Genomic DNA, 19,048 nt, shown 5'->3' on the forward strand with positions numbered 1-19,048 from the left:
ATATTTCGGAAGAACGATAAGCAGAGACGAGATTCGCTTCAATCCGAGTAGCGAAAGCGAGTACAAAGGCGTCATCAGACTGTTGAAACGTATACAGGAGAAGGAACCAGGTTTTAAATACTACGAAGAATAGTCGACGATCGCAGCTCCGGCTACCTATTCCAATAGTGCTACCAACGCTAAGTGACCTGACATCTTGGTAAACCAGTTCCCTAATAGGATAGAACATCTCAAGGAAATCGAGTTGAACTTCGGACAGATGCCGCTCTATGTTGCCTATGGTGATCATGGGATTCGCTTCCGTCCTCGTGACGGTCCAGAATACCACGCTGTGTTCGATGTTGGATGTTGGCGATAGGCCCTCAAATTCGTACAGGTAGATTTGCAGTTATTTCCATTTCCACGTCGACGTATAAAAAATCAACGACGTATGTGTCGTATAAAAAAAATTATTTTGCTTTAACCATAAAAATTAAGGTTCAAGTTATATTAATTTCTGTTTCATTCCTACCAATTTAATAACCTTTCAACATAAGGTCTAATTTGCTTTATAATTTTCGTCAAACGGTAATCTGTAATTCTGTAATTACAGGAACGATAATGACAGGTAACGCGATGATGACGGCTTGTCATTTGATGGATGACGGGTGATTACACGGCTGGTTAGGGGCGGTTGTGAGGGCGTAGAAATGTATGATATCCACAACTGTATTTTTAAAAGTTGTATGATAGAAGTGTTGTTATTTTTTTAGTATTATTTATCCTCGCACTATTACAACGTTAAATACCTCAGTAGGTACCTTCACAATTGTCGTGAAACCAGGGATAAGTAACTCATGTTATTTATCATATAGGTAGGTAGGTACAGTCGCCAACAGATATATTGAAGCGGCCTAGTTGCTCAAAAACATCTGAACACGCACCTAGCCCCATGACAATGGACAATAGAGGCGTGTTCCGATATTTCTGAGCACCTCGGCCGCTCCGATATATCTGATGGCGACTGTACGTACCCTATGCATAGTTTTGTATCGTTATAATAATCAAATGAACATGTTTCTACTTGCACTATTACGCTATAAAGCTCTTCCACTTCCACGGAATCCATACTAGCTAATATTATAAATGCGAAAGTGTCGGTCTGCCTTTCTATCCCAGGTAGCAAAATGACGTCAGCGACGTCATAATTATGGCATTATTACGTCATAATGACGTCGCTGACGTCATTATGACGTATAAATGCTACTGGGGATTTGTCTGTGTATTACCTCTTCACGCTTAAACCGCTGAACCGATTTAGTTGAAGTTTGGCATAGAGATAGTTTGAGTTCCGGGGAAGGACCGATTGAGTTGAAATTTGGCATAAAAATAGTTTGAGTCCCGGGGAAGGACATAGGATAGTTTTTATGTCGGAAATCATCCCTAAAGAGAGTGTAAAGGAGGGTGAAATTGAGAGATTTAATGAATTGCCTGATAATTGATCTCAAGCAATTAAGCTTATGCTCAAGTTGAATAATTGCTATTATACTTTATCCAGGCGCTATACTTACTCTAGCTGCTGTTACTGATTCCACGCAGACGAAGTCGCAAGCAAAAGCTAGTGCAATAATAAGTTTATTAATATCATAGAGTAACTTATACTAGAGCGGTACTGTCATAGTAAATTTTGTAACCCCAGTAAATTCACTGCCATCTGTCGACACACTTTGAAAACTAAAAATAAATATTTATAAAAATACGATAAAATGTATTTAAATATGGATAAATGATTTTTTTATTTGCATTAATTATTTTTATATGATTTTGACCCATGTTCTTTCACTGGTATGCGTTAAAATTATAAATAACAAACGAAACAGTCAACGCCCTCTATACGAGTGTAGGCCAAAACTAGTGGCGCCATCTGATCGAGAATCAAATTTTCGTGATTTTCGAGGCACGTTTTTTCCTTAGACTGTATCCATTTATTACGGAATTATATCAATCTTTGTTAATATCATCATCATCATTCGCTTGCCCTTGTCCCATTCACTTGGGGTCGGCGCAGCATGTCTTTTTCTTCCATACCTCTCTGTCACCCGTCATCTCATCATTCACTTGCGTTAGTTTCATATCATCTTTCACACAGTTTATTAATATGTGCAGTGTAATAATAATTCCCATGTGCCTACTCAATATTACCATTGCGAGCGGCTACCAACCACGCCACCCTTATCTTATCTTATTCTTACTTTCCCACTAATCTTGGCGCAGCACAACAAAAGATGCGTGTTATTTTGCATGGGGTGATTGTTATGGGTTATTCCTATCCGGATAATAATAAGGGTGCGTGGAATTTGAGATTTAAGTGTTCATTGTGTTTATTACCATGACCGACTTAATTTAGGGCGCTTTTGTTCCTTTGTTAAAATGATTCCAGATTTGAAATAAAACTATGAAAACGGATTATAACGCGTATATTGAATTGGAGTTTGTTGCCGGTCCCATATTGGGATACCCTCCTACAATTTAGGAGAGAATTAAATCTTCTCGGGTCCGTGGTGTAGGGTTGGAGCCGGCATAGTTTTTTATCGCGTATATATATATATCTTTACTTGAAAAATAATTATAGTGTATAACTAGCCTTATGAACCGATTTTGCATGTACAACCAGCCTTAAAGTTTGTAGTCTATGATTGTTCATTATTTTAGTATGTGGGTATTTTTGCACTTTGTAATTTTTCCTCAGTCACCCGTTGACCACGAACGCTGTAAAGAGTTCGAAACGTCGGGATGTATTATAAATTCAATATACGCGATATAATCCGTTTTCATAGTTTTATTTCATGAGTAACTATCGCGGTAACCGAAGACAATATTATGATTCCAGATTTATTGGAATAATAAAATGTTGTTAGCAATAGCATTTAAGGACCAATTGCCGCTCTGTTTGTATCTACTAGACATAAAGCTAACCAAAATCACCTTAAATACGAGTATTGCCCTCTTTCAAAACTACTTAAATTATTTTTATCATGTTATTACCTAATGGTTTTAGGTTCCACGTTATTAAAGGACTAACTACGTGGTAATTAAAAATACAGTGAAATAAGAAATTAACCACTTGAATTACACTAAAATAGCTATAAAATAAATAAAGTAATATTATAGGGACATTCTTTCTTTCATCCACGGTAAGCCCAAGGAGGCTCAGACGACAATATATATAATATATTAATACTTAAATACATAGAAAACACCCATGACTTAGCTATATATTAAATAATTAGTTTCTCATTTGATAACTATTTATTAACGGTTTACTTATAAGTATAATAAGGATACAAGGAAATTGTAATATACTTATATGCATATTGCATGTTTTTTTTATCTTGTTTCAACTAATTATTTGTCAAAACAAATGCACTGGGACAAAAAAATAATCTTGGTCTGCAAATATTTATTTTATTTAGTCAACGGCTTACTGGCGAACAATTTTACGCTAATGAAATATTTCAGTATAATTGTTGACACTATTAATGATTGAAGTTACAAATAATTTTGGCCTACTTACATTAAAAAAATATTTATTTCAGACCTTGGTCCATACCATATATTATACACTGTTAGCGCCACTTGCACCATCCAACTAACCCGGGGTTAACCCGTTAAACCGTTAACCCAGTTTCAAATTGTACTGGTAACCATGGTAACTCCAGGTTTAACCGGTTAACCCCGGCTTAGTGGGATGGTGCGAGTGGCGCTGTTATAAAAGGCCGCGCGACAGAAAAACGTCATTAGATTTATGACAGTGATCGAGTGAAGTTGTATTCTGAGGTATTATTTTACCTCATTTTGTTTACCACTATATCCGACATGGTTTCCTTAATCGAAGAACCTAACATGAACGTCCTTTGCGGGCTAGTTAAAGGTGTCCATTTGGAGAGTGACTCAAGGGTGAGGATTGAAGACCGTCACCTGTCGCTGTCGGAGATACCTACCTGCTCCAACTGCGCGTCGGTAGGACATCCCGTGACCTTCCGAGGATGTCGCAGTCAGCAGTACATCGAACCTGAAATGCAGCCTGGCTCTTCATCACTCGTCAACCTTTCATATGCAGGCCCGAGCAACGCGAACGTAGAGACAGACATAGATGAGGGAGCCTTAAGCGAAGAACAAGAAGATGCAAGCGAAGCCGATGCAGACACAAGCGAAGATAAAGATACGATAGAAGAGGATACAGAAGTCTCAAATGAAGACACTGCCAACGATGCGAGAGAAAGGGACAGTAAAAGCGCAGATAGCAACACTAGATACCCTGAGGTCTTAGTAAGAAGGTTCCCCAAACCAGTCCCCCACCTAAAAGCCCTCAAATCGATGCTCGGGAAATATGTGTCCGCTGTAAGCGCTAACGACGGCTGGGGACTTTGCTTCCAACCGGAAAATGCCCTTGAATACCAAACCCTTATCAATTACTTGGACAGTATCGAAGATACGCCTGGTCTCACAAAGTACGTCATATGCACTGTGAAGGAACAAAGACAGGCATCAGTTCCACGTGGTCCCTTGCCTGAGAAGCTAGTTGAATTAAAAAGAAGAAAGAATCGTGCTATCAGAGAATACAGTGCCTGGCCTTCTGAGGAGAATAAAAAGAAACTGAAGGCATTGTGTAGAGAAAGCAGGGAGAAGATTATTGCTTTTCGGACGAAGGAGAGAGAAGATTATGAATCAAATTTTTATTAATTGTGATATTGAATTGAATAAACGTTTCGAAAAATATTTCTTCTTTTTACTGACATATTTTTAATTTACTTAAGTAAGTATTTTCTAAGTATCAGCGTTATAAACAATATTAACTCGTAACTTGACTGTAAATATGACAATGATCATGTCACTTTTCGCTGCATCTACCATTACAATACATTTGTACTTTTCGATTATCTATCGATATAGGTACTATTATCATCAGGATTAGGGTCTCTGAACTGGAATAGGTACTTCATTTACAATCCACTATCGAAGATAAATAACTTTAAATAAAACAGCGGTAAAATAAAACACGAGTATTTTTTTAAATTTTATCAATCGTTAAGGATCATTAATTTCAAAGTCATATGTCTACAATTTCCCACCAAGAGCTAGAGTGAGAGGTGTCAGCTTCAAGTTCTATTTCAATTTTCTGTAGTCTCATTATTTTCTTCTTAACAATTTCTAATTTTCTTCTATTTTCTTCAGGGTCCTGTATTCCTGTCCGAAGTTTCCTTTTTCTTAGTGTGCCAGTAGATAGACCAATAGATGTTTGCGCTTCATCCCTTCGTTCCTCATCCGTTTGTGTTTCAACGGTTTTACATGTAACACTTTTATTATTAGATGTTATATTGACTCCCCAATTCGTTTGTGTTGATACGTCCCTGGTTGGTTCAGTGGTACTTGTATAATTAGTCACTTCTGGAATATACTTAGTAGGCAATGCTTCTGGCTTTAGGCGAGGCGTCTGTATAATCATGTCTTTTTCAAAATGAGCCGAACAAACGACATAGTTTCTTGGTTTCAAATCTTTTTTATCTAATAGGTCAGTTCTACCTATGATTTCTAACCATCTGTTTCGCCTGTAAACAAAGATAAAATAAGAATAGGTCAAGATTTTTATTTGTGTGATTTTTGTTTGTGTTTTAATGTGTGTGTGTAAAAAAAGCTGTAATTATTTTGCGGTTCGTGTTTAATTGTTAAATAAATTTGTAAATAATTATTTCATACGTGTACCGTGTTGCGCGGTTTATAAAACGCCGTAAACACTGTACCAGTAGTATAGGCCAAGAGTACATGATTGGCGCGAGAGTATCTTGCCGCGAGATAGACTACCCGGGTAGTCTATGTCGCGGCGAGATACTGTCGCGCCAATCATGTGCTAGCCCGGCTGTGGTTACTGCAGGGACATATCGTCGGGTGACAAGCAAAAGTCACTAAGTACAGTCGAAGGCAAAAATATCGATACAGACAAATTGTTTAAAAAATATGTGAACACGGCTTTATTGTCTAAGGTGTAAGAGCGTACACATATTTTTGCAACTTTGGGAATGTATATTTATGCCCTTGACTGTACCACCACAGGTTCATAGCCATAGTGAACCGTATTATTATCAGAATAAGGTTGATTTTTATGAAGGATAAGGATGTTTCGAAAACAATGTCAAGTACCAGTTTTCGTTGCTAGTAATTGGAATAAAAGGAAATTAGAACGAGTACAAGTTTTACATACAAAACTTACTCGCTTTATTTTCTTTGTATAACAATTTTAGCAATGGAAAAGTAATTTGCGCCTACATTTTTTTCAAGCTGGCTTGCCAGAGTATATCCTATACCAGACCGGCTAGCATAAGTTGGGTTCTCGCGCGCGAGTCCATACTTGAAGTCGCGCTAGTTGTATGTAGTCGCGCGCGAGGACGCAACTCATGCTAGCCGGTCAGAGTTGACAGACGATGCATGATGTAGGTCGCTTGACAACTGACTTCATGGCAAGACATACACATAGACATAGTATATACAACTGGCAAGACGATTTCATCATTCGAATTTTACAATCTTGTTATGAAACGGGCATGGATAGAAATGTCACTGTTGAAAACCATTTCATAACAAGATTATACAGTTCGAATGGTTCGAATCGCCCTCTATCAGATTTGCGTCATTCACCGCCACCCACATGTTGTAAAAAAAAAAAAAAAATTTTTTAAAATTTAAACTGTTTATTTCAAGAAAGATTACAAAGACTATTTACAGACTTAGCCTAATCTACATTCTAATAGATTGTATGCTAAGTATGGTCTATGGTATAATATGCTATATTTAACAATTATGAGGTTAACTTAAATATTCAGGCAGTGCTTTTTTATCATGATTTTAATTTTATGGGGCTTACCCTCTTCTAAATTATCTATTATATCTCTAGGAAGACTATTTAAGATGTGTGGCAAATAACTCGACCAGACTCTTTGCCCATAATAGTTGTTGCTACTTGGTATATTGAAATATTTTTTATTTAACAGTACTCTAAGGTTAGTTGGCCTGTCATACCTATTCAGACTTTCCAATTTATGTCTATATTCTAATACTATCGCTAGTTTCACTTTATCATACACATTCATTATTCTACAATGTTGGAATAAGTTATCATAATTATGTTTATGTTTATATTTGATTTTTAGTGGTACAATGGATTTTAAGATTCTTAACTGTAAACTATTCGCTGTAGGTGACTTTTGTGGGTTCTGCCATAGCTAGATATTCCATAGTTTATCACCGAGTCAGCCATGGCCATGTATATTAGACGGAGTGTATTATATGGCATTTTGTTTTTAAGTATTGTCAGGTTACTGAGTATAGCTCTTAGTCTCTTACATACATGGTCAATGTGCGGATTCCAATTAAATTTATTATCTATTATAAGTCCAAGGTATTTATGCTGTTCTACTAAGTCCAGGTGAATGTGTGCGTTTCGCACGTGAACACGATACGAGGAAATCACTGTTGTAGGCATAGACATAGTATATACAAGTAGTTATAGACGCGCCACCGAGCGATCGGGGGTAAGAGAAAGAATATTCATATAAAATTTGGGCAGCATAGGATTTTTTCTCTTTCACTTTTATAGATTTCGGTATTTCGCCAACGCCTACCTATGATGCCACCCGGTCGGCGATAAGGACAAATCATGGCACTATTTTCTCTTTCCTCTTATAGGAATCGCAATAAGACTATCTTTCTCTATCAAAGAGTGTCAGGCCCTTGGTCTGTCGGAAGAGAAAAACGATAAATTTTTATTCTTTTTTTTGTTCCGGCACCCATCGACACTACAAGGTATGGTTAGTAACTATTTATTAATCTGTGGTATGGTGTTGGCTCGTGACGAAGCTATTTTGCATCGAGGTGTTAAAGCGAAGTGATGTGCGTCAGTGAGCGCGTGTGGCATCCAACTGTCTCTGTCTGTCTCGTCCCGCCGGCGGTGCGTCGTTCCGCCGGCGGGGCGGGACACGTACGGTTGAATGATGTTTTACGACATTCGGTGTCTACTGTAGAGGAAAGCGATTACGAACAAACCCGTGTGGGTTTCCGGCACTCAATGTGTATGTTAGTTTATTTCCCTGTTTCAATACGTACATAGATACCGAACTATAAATATGTCGTAAACATCATTCAACAGGTAGCTCTAATAGCTTGTAACTATCATAAAGTAAATACATATTCAGAATGTCTACTTACATCTCCTCGTCTCCAGGAAGAGCAAAAAACGATAAATGTTTATTGCTTTTGTTGTTTTTACACCCATCCACACTGCAGCGGGTGGTATTTGCTCGTAACGAAGACATTATCATTTATTACTCGCATAGTTATCGGAGCGCGCGGTGGCGTGCGACCGTGAGCGCGCGTGGCAACCAACTGGTTTTTACACCTCATAAGGTGCCTTCGCCTTACTGATTCGTCTGCTGATTTGCGCACTGTCGCAGTTTCTTTAAGCCCGGTTCACATTTGTCCGTCGTGTCGTGTTGTGTTGTGTTGTGTCGTGACGCAAATCGGTTTCATACATTTAATAGATTAGATTAGATTATATTAATTTATTTCTTATTGGGAATTACACGATATTTAACAATGTCAAAATATATCTAAATAACATGAACTCACAAAAATATTTGTCACAGATTAATAAATAGTTACTACGTAACAGATACCTACATCATTCCCATACAAAAGCGAAAATACCTACGCTATAATAGCCTACAAAATCTTAATAATAATACCTGCTTCTCAGGACGAGAAAAAATGTACCATAAGTACGCGCACAAAGAGTCGAGACTGCGTTGCCCGCCGTGCGAGTCACGTGCCAACGCGTCATCGTAAGAATGCGTTAGGGTTGTACCTATGATAATTATTGTAATAAAACGAATGTCAACCATATTTTTTATTAGTCAATCAAATATTTAAAAACAACACTTATAATAAATACCTGACTCGAAAAACTCCTTAATTTATGATTTACCTACTTATGTTCAAAGAAATAAATGGTGACGAAATTCATAAAGATAGATTTAAAATCGAATGTTATCTATTTATTTATACACCTGTTGTTACAATCAAATTTTATTATGTTAATGTTACCTTAAAATTAGTATTTTCACCTTTCTTCGTCTCTCGGCAATGAAAAAAACGACAAATTTTCTTTTGTTTTTTGACTACTGCAAAATAATTACGTGGCTACGGCATTTCGAAGCGTAAGCGCGGGAAACGTGCGGTGCGAGCGCTCAGGTGGGCGTTCGGCGGCCCTAGTCTGTCGGTGTCGGTTGTATGTGGTATCGTCGACGATACACCGAGCGGTAGGCATATAGCGCGTGGCCTTGAGCGAGTGACGGAGGCCTGATATGGTTGCGTTCACATTTGTCTGATGCACGCTACGTCAGACAAATGTGCACGCAATCATATTAAATGTATGAAACCGATATGCGTCACGACACAACATAACACGACAGACAAATGTGAACCGCGCTTTATAAAAATACACTAGCGGCCCGCTTCGAACAATGCTTAGTTCAAATCAAAGAGGATATAATAGGATAGAGCGGTACTGTCATAGTAAATTTTGTAGCCACAGTAAATTCAGTAAATTCACAAACGATTAAAACTAAAAATATCAAAAAATGTTTTTATATATTCATAAATGATATTTTTTATTTGCACTAATATTTTTTATATTATTTTATTTATTATTTATCATTTATTGCAGACAACATTGGTCCATATACATAATAAGCATAACACAATAAGATAACAGTTGCAATTATAATAAGAATTAAAATAAAATTATAAAATTAAAATTATGTTAAAATTAATAATAAATAAATCTTGACATTTAAATTTAATAGATTGATCATAATAATGGATACTGGTACTAATAATAATAGATTAATTAAATTCTGATTAAAAAATAATAATAATAATAATACTAAAATTAAGATTAAAAATTAATAGTAATTCATTATGCGCAGTCAAAAATAAATTTAAATGTCAACGCTAAAATTAAGTTTAAATATTAACATGCAGACTATGCCAGTGTCCAGCTATCGGACAATCTAGCCTGTCTGCCACCAGACTCAGGATGCTGTTGGAGCTCCCACGCACTCGGCGCATAATGGAAGCTGTTCGTTTCCGGATTATGGCTTGGAAGCCATCTATTTGTGAAACCGCAAACATCCCAGAAGCGCTACAGTACCTGGGAAGACCCAACAGCATCCTCAGTATGTTATTATACAGAACGCGCAAGGCGCTGATTGCCTTCTGAGTATGGTTGACCCACAGGCTGCACGTGTACAAGGACTGGCAATATGCCTTAAATAGGGTTATCTTAACGTCCCTTGAACAACGTGCAAACCTGCGCGCCACCATGTTACCCCTGACAGCCAACGCCCTGCGCTCCCTCTCAATGTCTGGATCGTCCGAGAGGCACTCCGTGACCCAATGACCCAGGTACTTGAATTTCTTGGTTCTGTTTAGAGGTATACCATACAGCAAGATTTCCGGTACCCTATCCACCTTATGCTCTTAACCCATCTTTCACTGATATGCGTTAAAATTGTTAAATAATAAACGAAACCGTCAACGCCATATTCGAGAGTAGGCCAAAGGTAGTGGCGCCATCTGATCGAGAATCAAATTTTCGAGGCACGGTTTTTCTTTAGACTGTAACCATCTATTACGAAGTTATAGGGTAGGGTAGGAAACAGTGGCTTGGAAACAAATAGCCGTGTACAGTGACTCACACAACCTAATTCTAACAAGATATTCATATTCATATTCATATATTTATTGATAAAGTAATTAGATTCATATTCATATATTTATTGATAAAGTAAAGTAGATAGAGGAGATATTGGGGCGACTGAGCCACTGTTTCCTACCCTACCCTATCTATCTTTGGTTCAAATATGTGCCAATTTCAACCAAAAGGGTACTTATCAATAAGTCAATAAGTCGCTATTTCCATATAGCTTCATTTCGAAATTAACCTCATCGACAAGCGACAATGTGGTACCTTTTGGTTGAAAACTTCACATATACTTTATCAACGCTCTTCGTATACAATATAACAACGCCTTCAGGGTGCTGATGGGACTACCTCGTTTTTGTAGTGCGTCGGGGATGTTCGCGGAGGCGAGGGTAGACTGTTTTAACGCTACAATGAGGAAACGCTGCAGATCCCTGGTGCAGTGCGGGCTAGTTCCAGCGGCATCTTGAGAGCGTTTGACTGCCAGTAGTGCCAGTACCACTTACTACTTACAGTAGTACTTGAATCACTGTCAGATGATTCACGTGCTGGTGTCCAAGCCTTCCTAAGGCTCGACCGAGCGTTATTGTTTAGGTTAGATTTTAAGTAATAATTATGATTTAATTAATTAATTTAATTTTAATGTTAATTTTTAGCGAAGTCTTAGTAATAGGATTAGGTTGAGTACGGAACCCTAAAAACAGTAATTTGTTAATCGTTAAAAAAACTGACTAGTCCAAAAGTTTCCACCATAGGGTCAAAAATTATCTTCATTCAGAGGTGACTAATTAAATATTATCACCATATTATTTAAATGTTGTGTGTAGTTTTATGGGGACAATGATGATAAATGAAATAAAAAACTCAGACAAAACCAAAAATATAGTTTTATTTATTTAATTTAATTAATTTTAATTTTAATGTTAATTTTAACTTAGCTATAATTTTATTATTTAATGTAATGTCCCAATGTAATGTGATATGATCCTAAGTTGGTCGAAATAAATGATTTTATTTATTTATTTATTTATTTATTCATGTAGGCCTAACAACAAGTTATAAGCAGATTGCTTACTCGATGTCACAGTGATTCGATACTGATTTTTTCAACCAGAAACGTCACGACAGAATAGATCAGTATCGTATCGCTGTGAAATCTAATAAGCATTGTTCGAATCGTGCCGTAGGCAAAAGAGAAGTAGGTACAGTCGAAGGCAATAATATCGATCCAGACAAATGGCCAAAAATATGTGAACACGACTTTATTGTCTAAGGCTAAGGTGTAAGAGCGCCAGCGTACACATATTTTTGAAACTTTGGGAATGTATATATATTTATGCCCTTGACTGGACGTGACTGGACTGACTGTAAGACGAAAGGTGACTACCGCTTCTTCATAAAAATGTTGGCCCCATTTTCCTCTAGAGATGACGCATAGTTCACGTTTGGCGATTTGTCCTCTTCGTTATGTTTTTTAAGCAAGTTAGGTTTTCAAGAAACATTTTTGTCAAGCTCGAGTTCTGATGATGGCATCCATGAGGAATCGAGGGAACTCCTCAAATGTGAAAGGCATACTTATAGTGATTTTTGTACTTTTATCAACAAGTCCAGCATTTCCATTTTAAAAAGTGACATTTGATGAAGTGGAACTGCTGATGATGATCAGAATGGAACTCTTTAATGACGCATAGTTCACGTTTGGCAATTTGTCCTCTTCTTTATGTTTGTTAAGCAACTTAAGTTTTTTAGACATATTTTTGTCAAGCTCGAGTTCTGATGATGAGACCCACGAGGAACCGAGGGAACTCCTCAAATGTGAAAGGCATACATATAGTGATTTTTGTATTTTCATCAACAAATCCAGCATTTACATTTAAAAAAGTGACATTTGATGAAGTGGAACTGCTGATGATAATCACAATGGAACTCTTCAATGACACATAGTTCACGTTTAGCGATTTGTTCTCTTCCTTATGGACCCAGACCCAAACTTGGACCCGGACTCGGACCTGGACCCGGGTCTGGACATGGACCGCAACTCGGACCCGGACCCGGACCGAACTCTGACCCAAACTTGGACCCGGACAGCCGGACACGGACCCGGACCCGGATCCGGACCCAGACCCGGACCCGGAAATGCTACTAGAAAAGTGGGTTAGGTGGGTGGGTGGGTTTTGAACTGCGATTCTCACAGAACAGAACTGCTATCAGAAAAGTAGGTTAGGTTAGGTTAGAGCTGTGACCCTTACAGTAACGAAATCCTATCAGAAAAGTAGGTTAGGTTAGGTTAGAACTGCGAAGTGCGAACCTTACAAAAACGAAATGCTACTAGAAAAGTGGGTGGTTTTACCTCCTTTTCTACATAATTAGGCAAAAGATGCTGTCTTTTTCATTTCATTGTCTGGAATCTAAGAGTGCACCATCAACAATAAGTGAACTTTCAGCGGCATCCATTTCAACCGGCATAAAGTATGTCGATAGATGGCAGTGAATTTACTGTGGTAACAAAAGTTTACTATGACAGTACCTCTCTATCTTATTATATCCTCTTTGGTATATAGTATATACCTAACATGATTTATATCGGTAAGTAGGTAAGGTATTATGGATTCCCTCTATACTATTATATTATTGAGTTTTTTGGCGTCAGGGTTCAAGTTTTATCGTGTTAGATAATACCTAAGATAGATATAACTCCGTAATAGATGGATACAGTCTAAGGAAAAAACGTGCCTCGAAAATCAAGAAAACTTGATTCTCGATCAGAGGGCGCTACTAGCTTTGGCCTACTCTCGTATAGATGGCGTTGACGTTTTCGTTTGTTATTTAACAATTTTAACGCATATCAGTGAAAGAACATGGGTCAAAATCATAAAAATAATTAATGCAAATAAAAAAAATCATTTATCCATATTTAAATACATTTTATCGTATTTTTATAAATCTTCATTTTTAGTTTTAAAGTGTGTCAATAGATAGCAGTGAATTTAGTGCTGTGGTTACAAAATTTACTATGATAGTACCGCTCTATCCTATTACATCCTCTTTGATACATTACCGCCAACATCGAAATACGTTATCGGCCTCTCTGTCACTCGAATATGCAGAAGTGCGATAGAGGTACATAGGTAGATAATGATTTTCGAATTTTCCACGTTGGCGGTTGGCCCTCGGCTGTTTTGCATAGTACTTATATAGTATGTATATAGTATATAGGTATGTGACGTTTTCAATCAAAAGGTACCACATTGTCGCTTACCATAAGGAAGAAATTAGATTGTATCTGTATACGAACAACCTGTCAGAGCATCCTTATGGCAAGCGACAATGTGGTACCTTTTGATTGAAAACGACACATATATACCTAACATGATTTATATCGGTAAGTAGGAAAGGTATGGATTCCCTCTTAGATAATACTATTCTATTATTGAATTTTTTGGCGTCATACTTATTGCAGGGTAACTAGGGTAAGTATATAAATGTTTATATATAAGAGCAAATACCATGGATGTAAGTAATACCTACATCTATGGCAACTACCAATAAAAATCTAGTCTCATTTGTTCATACTATATAGCATTTATATTAAAACATTTTTTATTTTTTTATTATTATTTATTATAGTTTTTTCGGGTGACTTGTGCGATGACAGCTGTCATTTTAATATATAGGTACGGTAGTACTATTAGTTATTCTGTGATATAGGTAATTATAGGGTTCCGTATCCAAAGGGTAAAAACGGGACCCTATTACTAAGACTCCGCTGTCCGTCTGTCTGTCTGTCACCAGGCTGTCTCATGAACCGTGATAGCTAGACAGTTGAAATTTTCACAGATGATGTATTGCTGTTGCCGCTATAACAACAAATACTAAAAAGTACGGAACCCTCGTTGCGCGAGTCCGACTCGCACTTGGACGGTTTTTATATTTTGCATAATGTTAAATGGTATGGAGATGACAGCTGTCACCGTACCCAAGCAATATGGAATAGAGGTAAGTAAGTACTAATAAGTAATTGATAGATTAGTATCTAAGGGCGTCCGCTAGGTGGCGCGGGTACCATCGTAGATAATGGCTCCTGTACACGATGGCCCAGCGTAGGCCAGTCCAAGGGACACATTTATGCGTTAGAGGGAGCGAGTGATATTGCTATCTTATTCCACCGCATAGCTGCGCCCCTTGGACTGGCCTTCGCTGGGCCATCGTGTAGTACTATTAGTTATTCTGTGATCTAGGTACCTGGTCTAACAACTGAAACAAAGACATTTAGAAAACGCATTTATTTTAGTATGACAAATCAACAATAAAGATTTGACTATAATTGTAATTTAATGTTGGCAAATCGGTGGGTAAATATTTTACATTTTAAACTTTCATATGGTGTGGTCAAAAATCGTGGTTCCGAACCTCTGTTGTGGGTTCAAATATCTTCGTCATTAGTTTTCAAAAATTATGACAGCATTCTTTAAAAAGATACGTAGGTAGACAACATAAAAGTGGACACATTATACTTGACTATCCTTCCAAATGGCTAACTGCCGCTTGAATTTGTTCGTCAATTGATCCCGGACCTGCTTGTTAGCGGGTGACGGGAACCATTTGTACTCCCTCTCAGCGCGGTTCTTATCCTGTCTCAAATGTTCCAGCTCATCAGGCAGCGGTCGGGACGTGCGGTCGTCATAGGGCTCTCCTGGGATAGGACAGTCGAGCGGCCTACCCCATCTGGTCGCAAACGATGCTACGATGGCACTAAATTCCTTGCTCAGAAGCAAGGCTTGCTGCGCGTCCACTCTACCCAGCTTTACCTCCACCATCTTCAAACGCTCAGCCACAAAGGACGCCCTGATGGTTAATGGTTGAGAGAAGTCGAGCGGTCGGATTCGCAAGCCCCCCGGTAAGTTGTCCAAGCTCATGAAAAGTTGGAAAATGATCTGGTGCCTCCACTTCTCTTGATTGGGCTGCACTCTGGTCCAACGGTTATTAGTTGGCTCCATCGAGGCGCGCTTCTGAACAGTGCTGAGGTACCTGTCGAACGCTTCCACGACGTTATTGTAATCTTTCCTTAAAAGACACGCCAGTGGTTCGTTAATATTTTTGAGCTGCTCTTTGATCCCTTTCAGACGAGTGGAGAAAGCATAAGCCCTGCAAGAAAGAGGCAGCTCAGAGTAGAGTCTGGTGTACAAGTCGTCGAAATCAGGAGGAGGTTTGGAACCATCGGTGGTGAACCAGTCAATGGGAGCTTGCTCTTTAAGTCTTCGGCGAGCGACGACAATTTTTCTTTCAGGCTTTAAGTTCGTTGGAACGTTTGTTATACGAGGGTCTTTAGGGTTCGTGTCTTCAGTCTTAGACGGACGAACTGGTGGTGCTGGCGAATAAAATTTTACAAGCCTGTAAGTTTTATCAGCTGCCTCGCTTGTAGATTCTCTTGCTTCATCTGTTGCATTCTCGTTTGATTTGCAACCTGCGTTCGTCTCTACTACAGCTTGCCCCTTCTCAACTATGTTGTCTTTTACTACTACACTTGCCTTTTTACCGGCCACTTCTGCTTTTTCACACGCTATCTCGAACATAACTTCTTTAAGTATTTTTTCAAGCATCTTGTCTGTGTTCTTGTTTAATACCAGGTTTGGACTTTCGACTAATGCCTCGTCTCCGTGTTCATTTTCTAGCAATTCTTCCTTCTTCTCGTTTACGGCCTTGTCTGACACTTCGCTTACGTCTTTATCTGGCACCTTGTTTGAAATCTCACCAGCCATCACCTTTGAAGTTTTAACATAGCTTTGTACCTTTTCATTTGACGCAGCCGTCGAGATTTCAGTGGCCTTGTACAATGAACTAAAGACATATTCTACATCCTTCCACATTTTTTCGGTTTCATTAATTGTATTGAATCCGGCAAATTTTAGTTTGTTGACATACGTGTTGCATATTTGCTTGATGGTCTCACGATCACCGGCCGGCGCAAATTTCATCTCCTCAGAAAACTTTCGAAGCAAGTTAAAAGTAATAGTACCAAGTGCTGGTAATGGCTCAGATGCCGTGGCTCGGGCGTTGCCGCTTCTGATTTCAGCTAACATAAGCTTTTCTTCGCACTGTCTGAGCTTATTGATTTCATCCTCGCTGGCTTGTCCCTTTTGGACCTTGAGAACAATGTGGAAAGCTGATGACAATCCCGTTTTTGACAAGCTATTTGGTACTTCTTCTAAGGTCGCTGCACCGGCGTTACTTGTTTGTTCATCACGAAGGTCTTTGGGACTACTATATTCAGTCTGACGGTACTGACATGGACGAGCAAGCTCGACAAGCGAATCAAATTTTAAAAGCAGCTTTCTTTTAGCTGGCGCGATTGCATCTTCTCTCGCTACCTCAGCAGCATTCTCGTTTGCCACAGAAGGGCCCGCTGGCCCTGCCACTTCTACCTTCTGCTCAGAGAGCTTTTTGAGTTCATCGTTACTGACCTGACCCGATTTTGCCTTATAAAGAAGGTACGAGGCTGCCGCAATACCAGTTTTGTCCGTCACTACGTCGGATACTTTACTTGCTTCTCCGTTTGTGGTTAGCACCTCTATGGATGCTGCCTCTTTCGAAGATTCAGATGACACTTCGGCAGACACCACGGGACCCTCCTTCTTTAAGACTTCAGTCGATAGTGTCGATGCTCCCTTTGAGGTTTCCGCTAGGTCGCTTGAGTCATTATCTTTCGCCTTCCTTAAATCCTTTGCCATCCACGTCCATATCTCTTCGAACTGAGCTGCACTGTAATATTCATAGAACCCAGCCTGTTTCAAGTGTTCTTCATACTCATCTGATATTAGGTTCCGGGCCTCTATATCACTAGTTTCAGCGAGCTTTGTATTGTACTCTATGATAGAATCATTAGTAATTTGGCCAAGGGCTCCAGCAGATTCAGTTTTGACATCACTGCCGAAACCAGCGGCTTTTAGCCGTTCTTCGTATTGCGCCAGCTTTCTGCGGTCATCTTCAGTGATGTCTCCGCATTCGAGTTGGCAAAGAAGGTACGAGACAGTCACCAATCCAGGCCCTAAAATGGGTTTTTGACGTTTCACTTCACTTTTCTTTTCTTCAGATGTGTTTAATGGCACTCCTGTTAAGGTATCAGCTGTCTTTACTGAGGTGTCTGTTGTCGTCTCGCTCGAGGCTTTTGGTGACACCTCCACTGCTTCAAAGCTATCTTTTGGTTTATCTTGCGTCATTTTCAGGTTCTCCAGCTCCTTTCTTAATTCTTGAATCTGTACAGTGCTGCAATGCTCTCCGAACCCTTTTGATTTCAGTTTCTTTTCTAACTTTTCAATTTTTTTCTGTATTTTACAGGTCTTGATCGTAACTTCACTTGATACATCTGGTGTCGCTTTCACAGATACCTCAGACTCCTTTGAATTTGCATCTGGATCACATGTTTTTTCCTTAAAAGCCTTGCCACGTGCCCTCCTTAAATCCTCGAGCTCATTCACTAGTTCCTCAATTTTAGGATCCCCATAATGGTTGCCAAACCCAGCTTGTTGTAGCAGTTTCTCGGTTTTCTCTAACATCAGATCTTTAGCCGCAAGGTCTTGTGCTAAAGCCAGTTTTGTACTTAAGTCTGTAAGTACACTGTTAGTTATAGTTCCAAGAGTTGGAGGGGGCCACTGGTTGTCTTCAACTGGTACTCTTGTTTCTGATTGCATTTGACTAGAGACCTCAGCTCTTACATCGTTACCAGTTTTCAGGTTTATCTCGTACTCTCCTAGTTGTCTTAACTCGAAATCGCTAATAATTCCCATCTCAAGTTCATATAAAATGTTCACTGCTGTTAAAATACCAACTCTCAACGTGCTCGCATGTTGTCTTGGTCTCGGTACCACCGTGTTCCTTGTCGTTTCATCGGGCACCCAGTTTGTTGTAGTTCCGGAATATCGTGCAACATACGGCCTTAGAATAGTTACTATCTCCTTTATATTGTCAGCATCAAACGGGTTGTCAAAGCCAGCTAATCGTAGTTGTTCATCAAGATCACAGAATATTCTCTTGCCCGCAGTACCATCAACATTATTTAACTTCTCACCAATTCCTAGGACGATTTTTTTTGTGATTTCACCAGGTTTTCGGAGGTCGTGGTAGTTACCAAAACCAGCTAGCATCAGTCGCGCCTCACATTCTGCTACGCGACGTAGGTCATCTTCATTGGTATGGTTCACAGCGAGCTTGAGAAGTAGGTGTGTAGCTGTCATTAATCCAACGCCTGACGTCATCTTG

At 38.9% G+C, this 19,048-nt stretch overlaps 1 protein-coding gene across 1 annotated transcript; it reads right to left on the reverse strand.

Annotated features, from left to right (window-relative positions):
* Positions 1-5,076: 5,076 nt before the first annotated feature.
* Positions 5,077-8,399, reverse strand: LOC134748397 (uncharacterized). The gene is made up of 2 exons (XM_063683179.1): positions 8,239-8,399; positions 5,077-5,588 (listed from the first exon to the last, which is right to left on the reverse strand). Exons 1-2 carry the CDS (start codon positions 8,349-8,351, stop codon positions 5,090-5,092), a joined length of 612 nt encoding a protein of 203 aa, XP_063539249.1. The 5' UTR covers positions 8,352-8,399; the 3' UTR covers positions 5,077-5,089.
* Between the last annotated feature and the right edge of the window lie 10,649 nt (positions 8,400-19,048).

The sequence above is a fragment of the Cydia strobilella genome, chromosome 16, assembly GCF_947568885.1.
Source record: "Cydia strobilella chromosome 16, ilCydStro3.1, whole genome shotgun sequence".
Taxonomy (NCBI): domain Eukaryota; kingdom Metazoa; phylum Arthropoda; class Insecta; order Lepidoptera; family Tortricidae; genus Cydia; species Cydia strobilella.